The 23,625-nt window shown below is 39.3% G+C and overlaps 1 protein-coding gene across 6 annotated transcripts in view; it reads right to left on the bottom strand.

The window, feature by feature from the left end:
• The window catches only part of efr3a (EFR3 homolog A (S. cerevisiae)), a 143,673-nt gene that overhangs the window by 72,675 nt on the left and 47,373 nt on the right, over window positions 1–23,625 (bottom strand). For all 6 annotated transcript variants that reach the window (XM_088085927.1, XM_088085929.1, XM_088085926.1 and 3 more), the window contains 4 exons: window positions 19,470–19,546; window positions 15,888–16,015; window positions 14,020–14,170; window positions 3,269–3,390 (listed from right to left, as the gene is read on the bottom strand). In XM_088085927.1, coding sequence (XP_087942053.1) covers window positions 3,269–3,390; window positions 14,020–14,170; window positions 15,888–16,015; window positions 19,470–19,546 — 478 coding nt within the window. The remainder of the gene's footprint in view (window positions 1–3,268; window positions 3,391–14,019; window positions 14,171–15,887; window positions 16,016–19,469; window positions 19,547–23,625) is intronic.

Below are 23,625 nucleotides of genomic sequence, written 5' to 3'. Positions count from 1 at the left end.
AAGTGAGAAGTCATACTGTTAACAGCGCACCGGCGGCGGCGAGGTATCAAGCCAACTCGAAAATAATCCCAGCGTCCCCTGGCTCTCACCGTAACACACACACCCCCAACCGACACCGGCACACACAATCATACATACAAATGGAGATAAAAGTCCATTTCTATGCACAACTGTGCTCACGCGCCTCAGCACAAACACAGACCGCAGCTGCTGCTTCAGTCGCAGTTTTGCAAATAACTGCAGTGATATTGGAGGAGGGGAGCTGTTCTCCAGATGAACGAGAGAGCAAAGTCTTCGGGTTTTGTTTTAACGCGCTGCTCATCTGTATGGGAGTGAGAGGCCGGGCGTCTCGGTGGGAGAAGGCGTCTTGTAAAGTGCTGCGCGGTGTCACAGCCTGAGCCTCACCGCCGCCGCCGAGCTATTTATACCAGCCTAACAATGCCGCTGGCAGGCAGAGACTTTCTCTGCCTTCAAAACAATGAAAAATTGTGTTTGCCTGACGTCTGGCTCCCCAGGCAGGCTCATTTTTCTTTTATTAAAAACACAACTGCAAACTGTTGATTTTAAATTGGTTTATAGAGTAATAAAACACCACGGAGAAGGCTGGTGTTTTGTACAAAAGAGCCTATTTGGCATAATTTTATCTTTTTAACTTAAACTTAAGGGCCCTTTCAAAATTCACCTGCTCAATTACTTCATTCACAATCATTTTTGGCTTTTCCTTCCAGATCTGTTAGCCCTCTGAAAGATGAGCAAAAAAGTTGGGTTTTTTCTGGTGAGAAGGCACCAGCAACTTTGGCCCAAAAATTAACAAAAAATTAGTTAAAAAGTTGAAAGAAATTACCTTAAAATATATATTTATAAAAAAGTAAAATACAAAAACAAATGAGAAAATGATTGAAAACATGCCAAACATTATAAAACATTTGTTTGTTTTGTTTTTAAAGCTAGGGAAAATGTCTAAGAAAATAAATCCAGAGATAAAAAATATTCATCATCACAGTTACAGAATCATTACAGTTTTTAAAGAACATTTTTTAGGGTATTTTCTTTATTGTTTTTACTTTTTTAGTAAACTTTCAGGTAAATTAAGTTACACATTGCCTTTTTCCCAAGAAATTAAGCCAATCTGTTCAGGTTTCAAAGGGTTAAGAAATTGCAAATATTATTATTATCATCATCATCATCATCATCATCATCATCATTATTAGTTATAATAATAATAATAATAATCATAATAACAATAATAATAATAATAATAATAACAACAATAATAATAATAATAATAATAATAATAATAATAATAATAATAATAATAATAATAATAATAATAATCATAATCATAATCATAATAATAATGATGATACTTATAATAAAAAAAGCAATAATTATAATAATGATATAATAATTAAGAGAATTATAAATATATTCTCCTGGTTTTTTGATCATATCTAATAATACTCACCAGCTCATTTTAAGATTATTTCCTTGTAACCTTTTTTCACTCATTTTTTTGCACTTTGATGAACATTTCTTGCAAAGTTGCTCATTATGGTTTAGGGTTTTGTTTCTCCTGTTTTTCAAAGAAATCAAACATTTTTTCAGGTTTATATGCTGGTGAAATGCGTCTCAATGCAGCACAAAAACACCAATGTGGATCCAGGTGTTAGAGGGTTAAGACGCGCTATTCTCTCCACTTCATCCTCAATCGTCTATCAGACGTTCGTAATTTAATCCGAGTGCAGCGAGGCTTTTCTGCACTGATGTTGTGGTCTCAAATATGAATATCGAGGGAGATATATTTCATTCTGTATTCACGGGATTAAAGTGCGAGGGTTAGGGTTAGTATGATGTGTCACAGCCCCTCCCCCACCTGCACGAGCTGCTGCTGCAATCCATCAGCGCATTAAAAGAGGGGGTTGTGTCTGACAGGTGGAGTCGTGGACACAGGCGCTCAACTGTCTTCAAAATAATAATCAGAAAGGATGAAACGGTGGACAGAAAAACTTTTAAAAGTGAAAATTAATTAGAGTAATGTCTTAAAAGCTGCTTTAACTGAGGCTGCTGATGTCTCCGTCTCAGGCCTAATTTCAGCCCATGAACAGAACTAATCAGAGAACCTATTTACGGTATCAGTGATCAATCGGCTGCTTTCGCACGAATGTGAACGGCGCCAACAGCGGCCCCGGGGCATTAAAGAGTGAAATTAAACGATTCATCTTTTCGTTGTGGACCGCCTCACTTCTGAGAAAAACATTTAGATTAGGTTTGCTTTAAAATTGAGATAATAAAGAATCTGTACAATCAGAGGGAGGGAACAGTCTACAGCAGGAGGACTGGACTTACTGTGCTCAGGGGCCACTTTCTGAAAAATGACAGGGGGCCAGGGGCCAGTCCAGCAGCCACAAACATGTCTCTAAGATTTTAGACCACTTCTTCCATTTCTTGGGTTTTGGGACATTTCTAAGATTTAAGGATGTTTCTAGTATTTTGGTACAAATCTTGGATTTTTGGTCTTTTCTCGGATTTTCTGACGTTTCTAGCATTTTAGGACATTTCTTGGACTTTGAGATGTTCCTTGGATTTCACGACATTTCTAGGATTTTAGGACATTTCTAGGAATTCAGGATGTTTTTAGTATTTCTGAATATTTCTAGTATTTTCCGATATTTTTTTAGGATTTTAGGATGTGTCTAGGATTTTTGCGCGTCTCTGATTTTAGGATGTTTCTCAGATTTCAGGACAATTTTAGGATTTTTAGGACAGTTCCAGGATTCTCGGACATGTAAGAAGCAAAATGTTGGAACCTGAGCTACAGTGCCTATAGAGGATAGAAGTATCCACTTTTAATAAGTTACAAAAAATGATTTGCCATCTAATATTTAAAGTCCTAAAGACATATAATGAGTGTGGCCTGCTCGGTTTTTATACTGGATTTTGATGTGATGAATATTAACATGGCATGTGCACAAAGAAGGGGCCCAAAATTGAACCCTGAGGGATCCCATGCTATCAAGACAATATGAAAAAACATACAAACGTGAACATAGGTGAGCAGAAATAAGTACAGAAGAGCAGGCCAAAAAAACCCTCATCAATAAGCAGCACACAGAAGGGTTAAGGTTGTGATCTCAGTGCTGACATACAGTCTAAAAAGTCTTCAAAAAGTAATTTTGCTTTGAAAATAATCTAATTTGATGAATTGAATTAAAATATTTGACCACAGCATGATGTTCTTCTTCTCTGTGAGAAGTGTCTGTGTTCTTACCTGGTTCTGGTCTCAGGATCTTCGTGAGTCGAGTGGCACATGGCGCTGAACTGGGACACAAAGAAGTCATAGCGGCGGTGGTAAGACGGCGTGTCCTCCTCAATGTTGGCAAACTTCACAAACTGGAGAGAGGACAGGGAGGTGAGGGAAACATTCATTAGGGCTTCAGAGGACACCAAGATGAGACGTGAAGATTACTTATAAGTTCACATAACACACTTTTGTGTTCCTCGAAATTTCAATCCATAGTTTGCTGTAGACATTTTTTGGCTGCTAGCCACATAGCTATCTGTCTTACAGTCTGTCAGTCACAGAGCAAAATGTTGTGCACCCAGATGAGGTGAAATCAGAATTGCTCAAAACCAGAGAGCACTTACGAGGTTTAAAAAACTTTCTCCAAACACAAAAAACAACAAGGTATTCAGGTATTACCATCAATTAAATTAAATTCAATTAAATTTTTATTTAGAAAGCCCTTTATCACCAGTTTGCCACAGAGGGCTTTACACGACATCCCTCTGTCCTGAGACCCTCACATCCACTAAGGCAAAACTCCCCCCAAAAAACCCTGTAACAGGGCCTTCAGTATTAGCACAAGTTTCTCTCCGTCTCTGAAACAACATCCATTTTACGAACATTTTGTTTATTGTCAGACTCATTTTTTAGACTCTTTGATGAGTTTGTCTTCTTTTTTCGTTGGTTGCTTTGCAGCGTGAGCATTTTTCTGCCCCTGAATCAGGCTTTCACTGAAGTGACGTACATCTGCGTTTACAGAACAGCCAATAGGAACTGCCTCTCTCTGAAACGACGTCTGACTGACCAAAGTCTCCCGTCACACGCTGGATTTTATAAAGCCTGAAAACAGAGCCAAGCAAAGTGCACAACTCTAGTTTTCTTTCAGTCCTCTTGAATAAAAATATGTTTACAGTATATATTATGGGATTTCTGCCCAATGATGCCAAGATGAAACTACATGCCTCAGCTATAAAGAGAAATGAGTCTGGACTTCATGTTGGCAGACTCTCAGTGCTCCAGTGTTGCTTCCAAAAATGTAAACCTGTCCTCAATCCACCTCTGCCAGCCTGCACTCGTGTTCAAATCCCTCAAAATCCGACCTGAGAGCGAACGTGTAGCTGCTTATTGACTTTTCACCTCTTAACAATGGAGGGACAGAAACAGAAACACAGAGAACACAATGCCATGCAGGATGTTTCCAGTAAAAAATACCACCATATTCTTGCATTTGGATGAACTGGGAGCTTTGGTGATTATGATAATAACCATTAGAGAGCCTCCCCCTCTTTGTCCAGCCTATAATTTCCTCCCTCCAAACAGGCGTGATGGTCCTCTGGAAAGGCCACCTCTCTCCGCTCAGTCAGCTGTGCTCGAGTAGCGCTCCTCGCTACCCTATCATTGTCCACTGCAACAAATTGCCTCTGTACAGTTCGGTATTGGTGAGCAAAACCTCGCCGTTCTACCTGGTAATTTGCTCTCATTTTTGTAGCTAACCTTTCGTGGGAGTAATGGCTAAGACTGAGGGAGGTACGCTGGCAGCTGGCGCTCAGGAGAGCGGCTTCCCCACAGTTTATCGAACGTGTTACGGCAGCAGAGGAGGGGATGCAGGCGTTAGACACGTACAGAGAGTGGGGACTAATTACTGGGTTTCTGAGGTGCTGAGGGGGTCTTGAGTGTGGGCACCGTGTGCAAACCAAAATTACAGATATTCAGGACTCAAATAAAATGACCTTTTAATTTCTTAAAAATGTTGGATTTTCCTTAATTTTATGAATTTAGTCCATCCTATTTTTAGCTTTATTTTAATTAATAATGTCGGTGGGTTTTATTTTATTTAGTTATTTTCCATGTTATGTTATGCATTCTGTGAATTAAATTTTTATACTTATCTTACTTTTACTTATCATTATTATTATCTGGTGGGTTTTATCCATGTGAAGATGCATTCTCTGTATTCTATTCTAATCTTATTTTTAATTGCAGGTTTTATTATGATGTAAAGCATTTAAAGCATGTTCAGCTGCATTTCTTGTATAAAAGGTGCTATACAAATAAAGTTGATTATTATTATTATTATTATTATTATTATTATTATTATTATTATTTAGCCATGTGTAGTTTCCATGGAAATGTCAGTTTTGGTCGTTCCATCACTCTGGATCAGACTGAAATATCTGGATATTTTTCAGTATTTAAACTTGAAGAAGAAGAAAAAAAAATTGAGACAATTTGAACACATTTCTGGCATTTCCGTTTCACTCCACCAGAAGAAAAAAGTCTTTCAGGTCGAGGGGACGAGTGTTTTCGGTGTAGAGAGGGTAATTCAGGTTGGAGCTGCAGTTTCATCATGTAAATAAGTCTAATCAAAAAGCAACAGGCTTCGTGCTTCACTGACGCCTCGCGGCAAAGCAGTTTGGATTTTCTACAACGGTAAAATGGGAGCGTGATACAAACACAAGCACTATTTGTTTCTCTCCCCTCAGGCCTTTTTTAAAGTGCTCTTTTTTTTAAGAGGCATTAAAAAGTCCTGTGACTGGTTTTACTTATCTATGCAAAGTCCATTCACAAAGACATCAACATTTCAGTTAAGATGATCATTATTCATCGATGCACCGAGCGCATTTGGAAACACTAAATTTCAAACTAGACGTTTTTCCAATTATGTCGTCAAGGATAAAGTTTTCTCCAAAGTGATTATCGTCCTCTTTTACATGTCATTTCCTGCAGGTTTGAATGGCGGCTGTTAGATGTGTCAGACTTTCTACTTTCTGACATTTCTTTCTACAGTTAAAACTTGTCAAGCGCTGAAACGTTTTCTTAAAGCATCTGAGCGACTTTCTGATGCGGAAAGTCTTAAACAGCACTTGATTTCAAGTGATGATAAGCGCAGAACATTACAAAGCAGTCCGTATGTTTTATCTGAGGCCCTGCCTTTACCTCTACCCGTCAATGCTTCACTTCCTGCATCCCCATCATGAGTAACATTTCTTCTTTCTCTCGTCAGAGGGCGACAGTTTGTCAAGAGAAAGTAAACAGGAAGTTAACAGCACTTTGGAGGCATCTGCACTTTCTCAGCGCTGACGTCTGGTGCTGCGAGCGGAGTCATACCGGGCCGCTGCCTCGGGAGTCCTGACTCAGGTAATGATGACGAAGACCTTTCCGGCCTGTTAACGGTCAGACTGGGAGTTTGCTTCCCCTCGGGTTCTCGTTTGTGCTGAGCGATAATCAAAACTCTCCTCTGCAGCTGCGGCTGGACGGCCTCGAGCCACACGGGGAAGTTTAATGTGTATTTACTGCACACAGCTTCAGGTACAGTCATTAAAGCTGCACTAATCAATAGTTTTATAATAGAAACGCATCTAATGACTCTCTGCGATGAGCTTTTAGTGACGATCTCCAGGAAAATTACGGTTTAACTCAATGTTCTGAATTTACGACCCTCAGGTTCTGCTCCAATCGACACTACACGCTTAAAGCAAACCAGCGCGGATAAACCCGCCGTGCTCGACCTGCTGAGCTGCAGACAGCAGACGGACACAGTTAGAGAGCAGCTGGTGAACAAAGTGGAGCATTTTGCAGCTAAAGAGACGTATATTCCCCTCAGGAGCTGGTGGAGACCAAAAACAGAGCTGAAAAAGAGAGGGAATATTGGTGGGTTTGTACATTTTTTTACTAATAAATTTTCATGACTTTGTAAAAGTCAAAGTTGATACATATTAACTGAAACGACCATCGATACTCCTCATCAGGTCGTCTTCAATAATATATAGTAGCTTTTTTGAATATATATTATATAATGACTTTGACAGGATTAGAACTGAATATTTAAATATAACTTCGGGACTGTTTGTGTTTTATGAGGGGGAGGGATTGGTGTGAAAAGGAGGCATGTCAAACAGTTTTTAAGCACTGAGGACTTTGTTTTTTATTTTGGCTTCAGAGGAGAGGCATACAATTTAAATGCCTTGGGCCCACAGGTTTGAAGCAAAGATTTATTTATTTTTTTAAAATTTGGTGATTATTTTAAGAATGCATTTTGGCTTTTCTTTTTTCGTTTAAACAAAATTAATGATTTTTGAAGAAACAATGGCCATTTTTTTTAAATGGCCATTTATTTTCTTTAAACAAACAATCTTCAAATAAAAAAATGTTGGCAACCTTTTAACTTTTTTTAAAATATTGGTGATTTTAAAATTTAGGCCTTTATGTTTTCTTTATTTTCTTTTTTAAACACTACTGGAAATTTTTAAGTAAAAAAATTGAATTGTTTTAATCTTTAAATAAAATGAATGATTTTTAAATTTTGAGCTTTAGTTTCTTTAAAAATGTTTTGTTTTTTTTCAGAAAAATGTTTCATTTTTTAAGAAACATGCCTTCTAAACCCAAAAAAGGTTTCTCAAATTGATTAGTGTTTATCTTAAAATGTTTTTGGTAATTTTTAAATTTGGGGCTTTTTCCTTTAAAAATCTCTGACAATTTAAAAACAAACGAAGGCTATTTTTTTTTCTTTAAAGGGTTTTGATGAAATTTTAAGAAAAGATGCCTTCCAAACCAGCGGGCCCACGTATTTAAATTTTAACAGGAACCAGAAAAAATGAAATTATATTTAAATTTTCTGATTTCCAATGATCCTTGATCACATCATAAGTTATTATACAGTTTTGTGAAACAAAATTCAATGATTTTGAAAAAACATTCCAGTCTTTTTTAAAGACTTTTCCAGGTTTTTCATGACCGCAGGAGCTTTGGCGCTAATATTACTATTCCTTTAACAGACAGTGTAAAAGGGGATTAACAGGGGAGAGACAAATTACTGGTGGAGTTCACTCAGATTAGAGACCACATTTAGTCTTTTAGTCGGTAAACTCATTTCATAGGCACATGCCCGAGGAAATGAAAGAAAAAAAGGGTAATCCTGTCTCCATTTTGTTTTGTTCCAGACTTTTTGAACTCACTAAAACGCAGACCAAGAATTTATTATCCAGAAATTAAACACAATTTTGATCGGGCAAGTTAAAAAAAAAAAGTAGAAATATGAGGCTGATCGACCAGAAAAATAGAAATGGAGATTTTCGTGAACTATTTGCTGTGACACACCTGGCTCCACACATAAATAACCTCCCCCGTGAGTGTGACTCAGTGGCTTCATGTGCGCGAGCTCGGACTGATGAGTGTCTCGTCTATTGAGACGGAGAGGAAGGAGAGACACTCCTCACCGTCGCAGTCTGCCAATTTCTTGTGATAAAGTTAACTGGCAGATCAATTTGGAAACAGCGAATGGCTGGCAGCACAGGCAGGAGAGAAACACTGCGGTGACACACACACACACACACACAGCTCGGGGTAAAAATAGAAACGCCGGTCTGTGGTAAGACGGGAAAAAGTTACTTTTAAGGTGATAAATGGTGCATGTTTCTAATGATGAATATGTCGTTCTTGGACTAATTAGAAAACCTTTGTTTAATCTGTTTACAGGATGATTTATCGCCTCCGCCCACGAGGTTTTCTCTCCATCTGTTAGTCAGCAGAAAAGTTACTTCTCTCATTTTCAGTGACATTTGGTGGAAAGTTGGATTACACGCTGAGAATCTGGAAGCCAAGGCAACTCAAAAAGCACCCGGGGCTCCAAACAGCTTTTTCTTCGATGCTCCTGGATGCAGTTACCGAGTTATTTCAGGGTTCTCTGAGTTCATTTTCTCACAGGCAGCGTGAGGCGACTGACAGCGGGAGTTTTAAAACTCCTGAATGGCAATAAAACTCTCTGGAAAACATCTGAGTTTTTGACAAAAGTCAAAAAGGTAGGACGCTTGTGGACACGAAAAGTGAATGTGAGGAATTTAACTTCAAGTCCCAGGAAGCATTTTCGGAAAATAATACACAGCACATTTCCAGGCAGGGAATTTAATCTCCGCTGGCGGCACGGATCTCCGGCACTGCAGCTGGCAGTGTGGATGTTCGACAGCGTGGACCTCCGACATGGCGGCTGGCAGTGGGGATGACACAGCGCGGATATCCGCTGGCAGCGGGTATCTCCAACAGCGCAGATCTGTGACAGGGCTGCTGGCAGCGTGGATCTCTGACATGGTGGCTGGTAGCACTGTCCCCAACATAGCGGTCGGCAGCGCGGGACTCCGACACAGTGGCTGGCAGCACGGATCTCCGACATTATGGATCTCCGGCATCATGGATCTCCGACATGGCGGCTGTCACCGAAACCGTGGATCTCTGACATGGCTGCTGGCAGCGCGGATCACAGACATGGCGGCTGGTAGCACAGTCTCCAACATGGCGGTTGGCAGAGCAGGTCTCTGACATGGCGGCTGGCAGCGCGGATCTGCGACAGCGCGAATCTACAACACGGCCTGGCAACGCGGAGCTCCAAAAGCTTGGATCTCCGACAGAGCGGCCGGCAGCAGGGATCTCTGACACAGCGTGGATTTCCGCTGGCAGCGCGGATCTCCATTGGCTGCGTGGATCTAAGACAGTGTGGATCAGCTCGGATGTCCGGCCAAAAGCTCGGATGTCCGGCCGACAGCGCAGATGTCTGACAGCGTCTGGCAGCGACTTTAGAATTTGATAACCTAGTGGCATTTTCGTGGATGAAATAGCCGACTGTCGACAGCAGTGCAGTGAGACACAAGACAAACAAAGCGGAGCTTTTCCTTACAGCACCAAAATTTCTGAAGAAACTAACAACCAAAGTATCAGTGGTGGTAGGTGCCTCCTTCAGACTTCTAGACTACTTTGTGTTAGTTTCAGGTTTAGTCAGACTTTAGAAACATCAGGACGTGTCGCTTTAAACCTTTCTCTAACTGGGAATGTTGGCAGGCTGTTGGCAGCTATACAAGAAGTAGGCCTATTTAAAACATTTTTAAATCGACATAATTTTTGGTTTGAAGGTATGGTCACTGCTGTCCTATAAAAATGCTGAAAAACACTTCCGTACTTTAATTTAAAATCAATTATATTATTGCTGGCTAGATTATTTGTCATCTTCTACATGCCAGTCACAGGGAGTATCCTCACTGTTCTTTGAATTGTCTTGTATTTTTGGCTAATTCAGTGCTTAACATACTTTTTACTCCTACCTTGTGGTAACTTGTGTTCTTTTTGTGTTTTATGTTGTTGTTTTGGGGTTGTATATTTTGATTTTGCATTTTTGTTCCTTGTTGTCTGTCTTTTGTCGGTCTTTTGTAAAATAAAATAAAATAAAATATAGAAAAATATAAAATTTATTGAGAAGCACTTTGAGATGCATCCCATGTATGTAAGTGCTCTATAAATAAAGTTTATTATTATTATTATTATTATTATTATTATTATTATATCCTCATTATTATTTTTTTTAGTGTTATTGTCGTTAGAAATTAATCTTTTTTTTCAATTTCATTTATTTATTTATTTATTTATTGAGTAGGATAAACCCAAGATAATAAGACCCAAGTTGTAATAAACGATAATCATCCTTTCAGGCACTCTGACCTCTGGCAGCATTTTCTTGTTTGCTTGTGATGTTGGCGACAGAGGAAATAAAGCTGATCGTATTCTTCAGCCCAGTGTGAGCAGCTCTGCAGAGCAGTCCCCACGAAAACCCGAATGTGTGATGTTTGCAACTAATTAGTCACAGCTCAGGCGCCACCGAAAGCGGTCTGCCGGTTTTCAAGCACTCTTTCAACAAAACTGCCGTAATTTGTTGAGCTCTGTGTTGTTCTGCAGACATCTCAAACAAACTCATTAAACTGATAATTACCCAACAGAACAAACACCAGCGCTTCGTTTTCCTCCGTAAAACCAAACATTAAATGGAGCATCTCGGCCGACTCCACCAGGAAAAATTAATTAACACGGCACTCACCTAAAGGCGGGCTGCACCCCCCCCACCCTCCAAACTCTCCCACCTGTCTCTGCATCCTCCTCTAAATACCACACATCAATAATGCAAACGCTTTCGAAAGCTTCAGCTCCGTTTCCTGCTCAGATGAACCGCCAACAAAGGCAAGGACGACAGGCTCAGAATAGGAGGCATGATGGAGGAAAAAAAACAACTTTGGGTTCACCTTCCGAAGACTTGGAAGGAGAAATGAGGCTGACATTCGCTGGCGGCTTATAGAAGCTAATAATAATTAGTTTTTCGCAGGAAATGGTAAAGAGCCATTTCCACTGCCAGAGTCAAAGTTAAATTAGGTATTTAACCACCAACATCAACCTCTGGGCTGCAGCGGAGCGATGGGTTTTATGTTCTGCTTGTTGCTTATGCCTTGCTGTGTGTGTGTGTGTGTGTGTGTGTGTGTGTGTGTGTGTGTGTGTGTGTGGTATGAATTGTGGTTTTATGGTAATTTTGGTTTGGCGTCTCAGAAAATGAGGCTCTTTCATTTCAAGGCAACATTTGAAATGACAACATGCATAAATACTGAATCTTAACTAAAACTTGCTTTTTGAATTAGGAGCAAATACATGAGACAGGACTCCGCATCATCAGTCTGAGACCCCTCGTTCAGCCTCAGACTCAGTCTTTGTTTGTTTGTTTGTTGGGTTTTTTCACTAGTCAGAGTGGTGTGCAGAATACTTCTGGAGACGTTTTGGGCCCTAGATTTTTCTGCGGAGTGAGCGCTCTTGGCTTTTATGATACAAGCTGCAGCAGATGCAATGCAGCAGAACTAGAAGGGATTTCAATTAAACTTACATGGAAACACTTTTTTTGCTTTTCTAGGTCACATGATGCTGTGTCTTGATGCCGTGTCTCTTGAACTGGCTCCCTCATGATGCAGCAGGAGCTACAGGAGCTGTTATTGCATCACATAACTCTGAGAAAGTTGAGCGGATCATCCGGAAGTTTTGAATCCACAATTCCTCGTGAAATCGTGGACTATCAGCTCCCAGAAATCCCTCATACGTGGCCGCTCCCACGTATAAGGGGCTCGCTTTTTCAGTATGGCGCCATAACACGCCTACGTGGCCTTGGACTGGAAGTAATGACGGCGAGTGCGGTGTCTGCAAAGCGGAAATCAGACGCTCGTTTGCTGTTAGGACACGATGTCATCATGTTCCTCTGAGAGCAGCTGCTGTGTAACAACTGAGAAAATTCAACGAAACTCTGTCCGCTGCAGCTCTTAAAATGAAACTGGTTTACACATTTTCACAAGAGCCCACCCCAAATATTATTTATAGCTATTATTTAGTTTAAATTTGGAGGAAGGTTCTCCACCACACAAGACTTTTCTATAAACAGTAGAAAGATTAAATCATTATAGATTTAATAATTATAATAATAATTTCACTTCAGAATGATGAAACAGCAGCGCAGACTTCAGAGCCTCGAGCAGCACATTACAGAAGCAAGAAATCATCACGCTTGAAATGTAAAATTAACCTTCCTTTAACCTCCAATCAGCACGTTTAAACAAAGCAAACAGCTTTTATCTTTTGTCTTTACCACCAATAAGTTGATAAAACAAAGTCTATCTTAATCAGCTATTTATATTTCTCCCGCTCATTTCATTTTTCTATTTGCATCGATTTTCCCTATGCAACCTTTACATTCGCCCTCAATTTCCCTTTGCATATATATTGGGATGGCGGTGTTCATGCATGGCAGAGAGGTGATTATGTTTTAACCCTCTTGTTTTTTTGCAGGTCAAGTTAACCCATTTCGAAATCTCTGGAAAATATTTAAAGGCTTTTTCTCATTTCAGAATAAAAAATCTTACACTGGACTTAATGAGTGTAATAAAGATGTTAATTAAATTCACATCGCAGAGAAATTGGGGTCAGAAGTGTCAATTTTTTTTTCAAAAGAATGAAAAAGTGTGCAACAATTTTTTTATGTAAGTTATGTAAAACTGTACTTTATATCTAGGTAATAACACATAATAAGAATAAGAATTTTTTAAAAATATGTTATGAACTTTTAATTTTAAATATGAATATTAAAGTTGATTTTCGGTCATGAAATACTAATCACATTTTATCCAAAAATGGAGGGGACCAGGGGAAGCCCTACAGTCATCCCTACCTTTTTATTTTTCCCTTTTCCCTCCATGTTTTGATTATTAGTTATATTGTCTTATTCTTTTATACTTCTACCTGTTATTTTATCTGTGTTTTTAATGAGTTCTGCTAAAACCACATCAACTCATTGAAGGTAATTTTAACCAAAACAAAGTGGATTATGTCAGAACTTCTTAAAAGTGATTTCATTTACTTTTTACTCTTTTACTCTTATGCCTGCGCCCCTCGGAGAGCAGTCTTTAGAGTGCTGTGTCTTAAGGATTTAAAAACTGTGCTAATTGGCTTGATTTCTTTCAAAACATGGGCAGAAGTTAATGAGCAATTTAAGAAGAATCCACCCACAAATAAGCAAGAAATTAGTAAAAAAGTACAAGAAAATGACCTGAAAAAAAAAAAGCAAACATACAAACAAAAAAACACGGGAAAGTTATAAAACAAAAATAACACACAAAAAAAACAAAAACAACAAAAAAGAAATTACCTGATTTTTTTTCAAAGAAATTATAAATAAATATTTTGATGTGATAATTCTAAAAAAAATTCTCTTGACATTTTATCCTCGCTTGTAAAAACACGATAGTATTTTTGAAATCTAAAACAAATTCTTGCAATTTGCATGACATTTGTTGCCAAGTTGCCTTTTCTCCCCCATGTTTCTGAAAGAAATCAAACCAATTTTCTCAGGGTTCACAGTCTAAAATCTTGTGAAAGGGGTCACCGGGTCTTACCGAGTTGGTCCCGAGCACCTGCAGGTCCGGCTCTCTGGACTCCAGCAGTTTGGCCACCATGTGCAGGAAACTCTCCACGAAGGGTTTGATGCTCTGGGAGTGACAGGCCATCAGCAGCTGGTCCAGAGCCTCCATGGCGATCACCACATTTCTGAACAATGAGCGAAATATTTCATTATGATGTTTCTGCCCAAGCTGTCAAAATTAAAGCTTTAATAACGCAATTTATGCAAAAACGTTTTTACGCTTGCCTGAGGTGGTACGTCAGGCGATTCTAAAAAGACATTTTTCACAAAACTGCACCAGGTGGTGGTAATGCGACTTTAAGGATGCCAACCGCCATTAAACCCAAAGAAGAAGAAAAAGTTCAACAAAATCACATTCTACAAAACATGACTCGGTCTGTGTGGACGGAGGAAGAAACCGAGCTCTTCTTCACTCTGATATGAAACAAAGAAATTACAGAGATATCAGATCGGCTTTATTGAGTGGCTGCAATAGAATTAAACCTGCCAATGTTTTGAACATCCATCGGCATGCTTACTGAAATGTTATCGCCAGAAGAAAATCGCCTAACATCATTAAAAAAGTCACATGATGTCACTAAATGGAAACACAGTCATCTTGCAATCATAATTTTAAAAATATCCCTTAAGTTTTGTGCAAATCTGTAATGGAAACAGCTACTGACACACACACAGAGACACAAAGCAGGGCTTTTGCAGAGCTCCAGACTGTAACTATTTAGTCACGTTTTGAGACCATGGAGCACTGCTGTGATTTGCAAATGCTGTTTATATCTGAACTGCAGAGCTGTTAGTTTGTTTCCAGCTTACAGTGAGGTTAATGAGCAGCGTTAGTGTGAGCATGTGAGGCGTGTGTTTGTTTTTGCAGAGCTTTGATCGTGACTTTTTAGTTGCATTTTGTGACCACGGAGCGCAAACCCGGAGTGCGCCAAACACCAGCTACTGTATGTGATACACTGTATGTGATACACTGACTATACTTAAATATCTCATATGGCCCCACTTCAAAAATCCACAACTATCACTTTAATGCAGATTAATTTTCTCCTAAAAAGCAGCGTTACTATGGACAGCCACAGTTTAGTGTTGTCTCTGATACAGTGAACAGTGTTTACATTTCATGATATGAATTTATAAAAGTCGAAATCAACAACTCCGCCAAACCCAACGACAGCTTTGGGATTTGAGTGACATAACAAAGGCGGCACGCAGACGTGTCACTTCACTGGACGGACAGAGTGTTTTGGGACGTGCCAAATGGTTTAGTAGCGACACATGGGCGATTACAGATGGAGGAGAGAGAGTGACGCGTTTGTTGTCCGACTGTCGGCTTCTGGGAATAAAAATCACAGCCAATTAAACACCATCTCTGACATTATAATCACTGCACTGATTTGGTTCTGCCATCCTCCTTTTAGAAAAGAGATTTTGTGTCTCAATTCATTTTAATTAGTTTCCAGGAGCAGAAAGCACCGAGAGGTTCACAGAAATGTAAATGTACGAGACTTTTAATATCACAGAAAAAAAAATCCACAGAACAAGTTCTGATGAGTTTAATGATGATTTCTGTGAGAGCTTTCTTTACTTTGTGTCGTTAAATGTCTTTTTCATTTAATTTATTTTTCTTGTACTTTTTGTCATGTTTTACTAATTTTAGTTGTTTTTGTCCCTTGTCTTTGTGATTTTTCAGTACTTTGGTCAGCTATGGTTGTTTTAAATGTGTAAATAAAATAAATAAAATTGACATTGAAAAAAGTCTAACATTTCATGCAAGAACCGTTGCCATGTGAACTGCCCCTTTATGAACACAAGAAATGCCCACGTGTCAAACGAGCGACTCACCCGTAGCGGTGTCGCACCACGTCTCGGCTCAGCCTCTCGGCCAGGTAAGCTCCGATCCTGTCCAGTTTCTCTGGAGCCGACACGGCGTAGAAGGTCAGCTTCTCCATGTCAGATTTGCTGAGGCCATCCTGAAGAAAAACACAGAGCGGTCCACATTTACAGGACTTACAGGAGAAGTCTGATCAGATGTATATTTATATATTTTAATCCCAGCACACCTGTGCAGGATCACAGCGCCCTGTCAAAGGCCGCTGAGCTCAAACACGGTGGCGTTTTTTCTATTATTTCCTGCTTCTTTGTCTGTCCGTTACAAGAGTGCATGTGAGCACTTTAAAAGATCACTCCACCACATCGAGGTCCGCTGCACTAAAATGCTGCTGTTTTTCACAGAAAAAATACTGTCAGCTGTGTTTGCCAGAATATTTCTGTAAAAATACAACAACGTTATAAACAACTTTACAGAACAACCTGTAAATTCTGTTTTTCATTTTATTTTTCAGTTAAAACTGTTGGAATTACAATTGAAAATCTACACATTAGAAAATCATTATTATTATATTTTTTTATTTCAAATAGCTGTTTTGGGCAGGTAAAATGACTTTTTTAGTCAATGTCCTCATATTTATGCCCAAAAACATTTTGTTATTTATTTTTTAGAGTAAACTTCTATAGGAACCTTTCAGTTTTTAAGGAACATGTAAATGTAACACTCAAATGCTTTAGGTTTGAATTTGTAAAGTGTAATACAGTTTCTTTCTGTAAAAAAAAAAAAGTACCAGAAAAAAACTCATGTTATGTCGAATTTGACAGCATTGTATTATTTTTTGTATTACTGTTTTCTTGTGCTTAAACTACATAAATGTGTAAATTCTGCAAAGAAATGTAATTATCTTAACATATTCTTACTTTAAACAGTTTTGTTTGGTTCACTGCTTTACAAACATTACTGTAAACTGAACAGTTTCATCGTTTTTCTATTTACAATTTTATGATGTCATGATTTTACAGACATTTTTTACAGTGTGGGTCTTTTTGGCGCTGATTTTTTCTAACATAATTAACTCGACACACACTGAGCACACCAGTCTCCATTCATTTTTATTTAACTACAAATCACTGCTCAGAAAATATCTTAAAGACTGAAACTGTGCACAATTTGAAATCTTGCACACACAAATCAAACTAAAGTAAGAAGAAGAAATACACTAAAAATGTCCTCGCTCTTTTCAGATTTAACGTCGGCCTCGTTAAAGAAAACGTGCTGCAGCACAGATCAGGATGTTAGAGCAGGAAAATTACTTTTTTTTTTTTTAGATAAATTGCCCTTTTTTTTTAGAAACGTATAAAGCACTCAGTGCGAGTCTGTATATGACAACAGACAGCCCGTTTAAATATATATCCACCAGGTGTCATGCATAAAGAGGAGGAAGTTAATTTGAGAGCGGCCGTCCCCCGAGTGTTTTCAGCTCCTCGGGCTCTCAGCGAGTGATAATTAAATTGACAAGGTCTCGACCATTTGAGCATTTCGATTTCCCACCGCACCTGTTTGCTTACACCAAAGGGCCTTGAGAAGATATTGGGGGGGGGCACTCCCTTGTGTGCCACATACACATTTTGGCATATTAATTAACAGGGGTCGAGGAATCAAACCAGCGATAATAACTTGTCATGGTCCTGTTATCAAAGACGCGTCACAGTTAATGACCACAAACACGAAAGACCGAAGCTGCCATTTGGCTCAGTGGTCGTCCAATTATTTCGGCGTTGTGGCTGTGGCGCTCTGTGGCGGCGGAGGTGTCACTGGGTCTCCACAGTAATCTCAACAGTGCGGTAACGACCGGGCACCGAACACAGTGTTAACGCGCCGCTAACAGCCCACACTGTGACCGCCATGTGCTGTCTGACGGAGCAACAGTCAGACTCACACACCCACATTTACTGAAAAAACAACGTCTTCCTACAGTCTCCTTGACTTTCATGTACAATATCTATTTTTTGTCATTTTGAAAAAAGAAAAAAGAGACAGAGAGAAAGAAAGAGAGAAATAGTGCCAATTTTAAAAAAATTCCCCTAGATGTTTTTGAGATGCTGCGTTCACCAAAATGAGACAGACGCCTTGACTCCTGACCTACAACCACCAAATCTTATCAAATCATTTCTGATTCAAAGTGGATGTTTGTGCTAAATTTGAAGAAACTGCCTCATGGCGCTCTCGAGAGGTCGTGTTCACTTTAACGGTTTGGACGGAAACAAAACTGAACGCCTTCGTCCGTCATCTCGGTCTTATGATCAAAGACGCCTGGCATCAATTTCTGACAGTATCAGAAATTTGGGACGAACATCTCACTGTGTGCCTGCTGTTACGACCTACAGCTACTGACCAACCAATAGAAATGCAGCATGAAACGACGCACTGATCAGCGCCACACTGCTAAACACTAACAGATGCTAATAAAGGCTTATTTCAAGCTCTTGTTGCAACATTTTTTAATGCCGGGTTGGCCTCTTTTCCCGCCACGTTCTCCTCCTCTTCTAACTTTTGTCAACACACATAAATACACCAAACCGAGGCCTCCGTTTATGTTTGTTTACATTTTTCTCTGACAGCTACAGCGGCGTAGATGGATAAAAACGCTGACGATGTTTTGTACTTGCATGTTGACGTCGAAAGACGACATCTATTGATCAATTCGATGTACGACATCTGTTGCACGTCTCTCTGTCCTCCTCAGTCGCTCTTCCTGAGGTTTCTACCATTTCTTTCTCCTGTTATAGGGTTTTTTGGGGGGTGAGTTTTTCTTTGGTCGATGTGAGGGTCTAAGGACAGAGGGACGTCGTATGTTGTCAAGCCCTCTGAGGCTAATCGTGATTTGTTAGAATGGGCGTCGAAGCACGTAATTCAGTAGTTAATGTCATCGTGAAGTCCGCATACATCAATCTTGATGTCGTACTCAAGTTTCATCGATCTGTCTCAGAGTGGAGCTGCGCCAAACTTATAAAAATGATAAAATCTACTTTTTTTCAAATGAATTATTTTTATAATGCACATGTATGAAAGGTTATATATGTGTAATGGGAGTTGGAGAAAGACCCATGGAGGGGCAGGTAAGGGTTAAGGAGCATTAAAAAGATGCACGTGTGTTTTCTTTTTTGTTACTTCTCTGTCATATTAGCAGGGCTACAATGCATGAATTTATTATTTATTTATGTATTTTAGTTGTCACGGGAATGTCAAATATCTATTTAATTTATTATTATTGATGTTTATGTCTTTGTCATATTGACAGAAATTATTGGTTGATTTATACCTGCAAGTTGTGTTGAAAATAAAGACAAACAATTGGTCAAAAAAAGCTAAAATCTGCAGGAGGCTTTACAAATATAAAAACACAACAGGTAATATCAGGGTCAGAAAAATGACAGAGGTCATCTCCATGTTTTGCACGATTGGTCGATATAGGCAGTTATGATGAGAAGCCGAGCCACCAGAGTGCATCAGAAGTCACAGAATACATATCGGCCTTATTTCTCCACTGAAAAAACTAATGTTTACCTGAGGGTGTGTAAAGTTTGGTGACTTACTTTTGGATCCTCAGGGAAGATGTTGTCCACCAGGCGTTTGTACCTCGGCCTCAGCGGCCCGCAGCAGCCACACACTCCTGCAACAAAGACACGACTATCAGCAAAGGTTACCCTGACCTCCTGACATTCAGTCATAAACTGCTGCTCGGAAAACGTGCATCAGATAAAAAACTGCAAGAAGCCTGAGAGATGAAAACATGGAGATAAAAATGAAAGCTGTGAAGATGTGAGAAACACAGATCGCTCTGGAAACTCGACAGTGAAAACTTAAATGAATTATGGCGTTCGGATTTACTCGACGTCGCTCCTTGACTCCAGCAGAGGAGCTCAACATCACCACTCTCATCTGATAAATGAACGATGACGATCCGCAATTGGCTGCAAAATATATTTCTATTCACTTCCTCTGACTCATGTAGATCTCCGAGTGGCTGACACAATCCAGACTTACTCTGGATTCAGAAGTGGCTGCGATAGGTCGTCTCCTATTGACGGGCATGAATTAGTATGAACAGCAGCAGCCGCTGAGTCAATAAGAAGTGATGAGTCATCAGAGTCGAGGCTCGGCGGTGCAGGGTGAATAAGTTTAAGCCACAGTGGAAACGACGACAGCGAGAAACTGCAGACTCCGCTGAGAAGCGGCTGACATTTGAATAATATGGTGCTTTTGTAAAATTCAAAGTGAGAAATATATTGTCAGTGTTTTAAACCGGGTTTTATCCCTAAAGTCAATACTATCAATTCATCCGGATCCTGATGTGAAGGTTCATTGCAACAGCAGTTTTTTGGCTTTTTCCAGATCAAATCTAGTAATTTTGTCTTCAGGAACCCTTCAAAGTCTTTAAAAACCGCAAGTGATTAAGACATTGCCTCGTATTTGAAGCCCCCGAAACACAAAGTTAAGTTCACACTGAACAGAGCTCTCAGCAGTGTGGGGAGTTACGTTTAAAAACCACCAGACTGAGGAAGGATTCATAGAGCCGTGGTCACATGTTTACCGGGTTCATACACATTTTCCCATGACTCTGAGGCTTATTTTCAAGACCATACGTTCTCCGACACGGCCATCCATGTCCCTTATTGGTACTATTAAACTGCACACTTTACAAGAAACATTTTTGTTGATTTTCTTTTCTTTCAAAATTGTTGGTATTTTTATTTTTTTCTTTAAAACACTTTAAAAAATGTTGATAATGTTTCTGTTTTGATTTTTGCCAATTTTTTTCTCTCTGCAGATTTTTGGCATTTTTTTCTTTCTTTAATTTTTTTTTTTTTTTTTACAATTTTTAACAAAGAAATTGTGTTTTTTTCCCCTAACATGCAGGCCCACAGGTGGTTTTTTACAGATTGGTAAGCATGTTTTCTTTAAAAACTCAGAAAAACCCAAAATTACACCATTAATCACAGTCAGAAAATGTAAAAACAGAAAATATATTTGCATTTTCAAATTTCAGATTATCCTTGAATGCATTGTGTTATTGTACAGGTTTGTGAGACAAAATTCCATGAAAATGGATAATTCCATTCACTTTTTCCAAAACTTTCAGGGTTCAACTTTTCCAGGCTTGGAAATTGCTATCTGCAAATTCCATTACTTTTCAAGGCTTTTCATGACCGTACAAAGCCTGCATGTAACTCTCAGAAATCCTCAAATTGTGTTCAGTTTTGTGAATGTTTCTTTCTGATCGATGAGCGTGGCCGTCAGAACAGAGTGTCTTCAGTGAAATGTCAGTGCTTTTGTGTCTGAAGGAGCAGCAGACCACGACTGAAAGGTCACAGCAGCATTCAGCTCCTCCGACAGACGATCAATGATGAAAAGCCTTTTAGCGTCAGAGACCAAACCTCACCCAGTTCAAACATTTCAAAAAGGAACATCCTGGGCCGAAGGAAGGATGAAAAAGATGATCAGAAAAATACTTAAATGATTCCCTGGAGTAAACTGGGATACATCGCAGCCGTTCTTATACATTAGCATCGAGAATCTAAAAAAACTAGAAAATAATCGTGAAGTTAAGTTCATTTTTCTGTAATTATTTTTTCCTTACTGCACAGAAAAATGCAAAATCCAACCGAAAAAGCTCATTACTTTATCATTACATCCGAGTAGACATTCAAGTGAAATGTTTGTGGATAAATTTGCCAAAAACATGTTAAATGAGGTCACAGTCATCTTGACTTTTAACCACCAAAATGTTAGCAGTTCATTGTTAGGTGGACATTTGTGCCAAATTTGAGGAAACTTCCTCAAGGTCTTCTTCACATACTGCCTTCATGAATATAAGACAGACGCAAGAAAAAGACACATGAGGACAAATTGACTCTTTTCCCCTATGACCACCAACATCTAAACAGTTCATCACTGACGCCAAGTGGACGTTTGTGCCAAATTTCAGGAAAGATATTGCATTCATGAGAATAACACAGGTGCAAGGTCAAAAAGACCTGAACCTTTGTCCACCAAATTTCAATTAAATTCATTGTTAAGACTCAGTGGGTGTTTGTGTCAAATTTGAAGAAATTTTAGATTCTAAAACGTATTTCTTGAGATGTCTTTTATTTACAAGGATGAGATGAATTCAAGGACAAAGTGAACTTGACCTCTGATCTATGACCACAAATATATTATCATTTCATCTTTGAGACCAAGTGACTGTTTCTGCCAAATTTGAAAAAAATCAACTCAAGCTGTTCTACCGATACCATGTTAAGAAGAATGAAATGGATGCAAGGTCATAGTGACCTTGATCTATGACCACCAAAATGTAATGACAGGCGGTATCGAAGCGCCACACTTGAGTCCAAGTGAACATTTGTGATAAATTTGAAGAAATTCCCACTAGGTGTCCTTTAGATACCATGTTTAGCAGAAGAGGACAGATGGACGGATGGACAGATGGACGGACAACCAGAAAACATGGCTACTGCTGGTACGGAAGCTTAACACAATCACATAAATGTCGCTTATTTATTTCAGAAGGCAGGATGTCAAAAGCAAACAAATGTTAAGTGCCACCTGATTACCTGCATTATTTTAGACCTGATGTTGACGCCCTGAGAGTCACCTTTCCCTCAGACTCAGAAAATTTACTTATAGGACTTAATTTCTCAGTTTATGTAAGGTGAAGGGCACTCTGGGAGCTCTGTAAAGACCTCTCAGGCGACGTTAGGTCACCTTAACACCACAAGAGTTTATTTCTCGGCTGATGGCAGCAGAGTTGGACGGCGCCCCCCCGGGTGTCTGGAGAATAATCAGCTTCATTAAGGCAGGTATCACCGGCCTGTTGCCAAGGCAACCTTTTCAGAGCAGCGGCTCTAAAGTGTTCATTATGGATCCTGCAATTACCTGCCACATTAGGGCGCGGAGCAGCGGGGGAGCTGAAGTGTGAGTATTAGTGTGACCAGCCGGCTTTAACAGAAACACAGCGACTGAGTGTGATCTGAGGAGCTGCCGTCACATTCAGACAGTAGGAAGACCACTGACCTTCTTCTGGGTTATTTTAAAACCAGCTGACGGTGGCTCGCACCAACCACACAAAGCTACGATACAAAGAAGAGAGCAACATGCCTTTCAAAGACCACACTCTGCAAAATTAAGCCATTTATCAAATAATACAATTTGGAATAAAGTGACTTCACAGTGGTTACAGACCAGCTAAACAGTGCTTCCAGATCATAACTAACAGTCAAGGTTATCATTAATTCATCACATCAGCGGAAACTATCACATCCTGGTGAAATAATGCAATACAAAAAGCTCAGTCTTGATTAAAAATGGGTCACTTTGTAATAATAATTTTGTAAAATTTGAAGCAAACTTTACCTGAAAGTATCTTTTCAGTAAGTTTACACACACAAAAATGCCTGAAGGATCTTTACAAGTCGGTATATTTACAAAATATAGCATTTATTATTCGTCGCGCTACACTCTCAGTGTGCAGAGCATACTCTGGGCACAGATGGAGCAGCAGAATATCAGGTGCAGTGAAAGTGAAACTTGACCATTTATTGCTCTTTGTGACAGTATTGAAAAACATACCTTTCAAAATGTATACAGTAAATACCCCGGTATACTGTAATACTGTGATACTGCTAGAGTCTCCTAAATGACAGGACATATTGCTCTTGGCGATGTTATTTCTGTGCCATTTTGTACAGC

Source organism: Plectropomus leopardus, chromosome 12 (assembly GCF_026936395.1).
Source record: "Plectropomus leopardus strain MGB_pleo_1.0 chromosome 12, ASM2693639v1, whole genome shotgun sequence".
NCBI classification, from domain to species: domain Eukaryota; kingdom Metazoa; phylum Chordata; class Actinopteri; order Perciformes; family Serranidae; genus Plectropomus; species Plectropomus leopardus.
The sequence above is the reverse complement of the archived record's forward strand: the minus strand, read 5'-3'. Positions and strand labels throughout refer to the sequence as shown.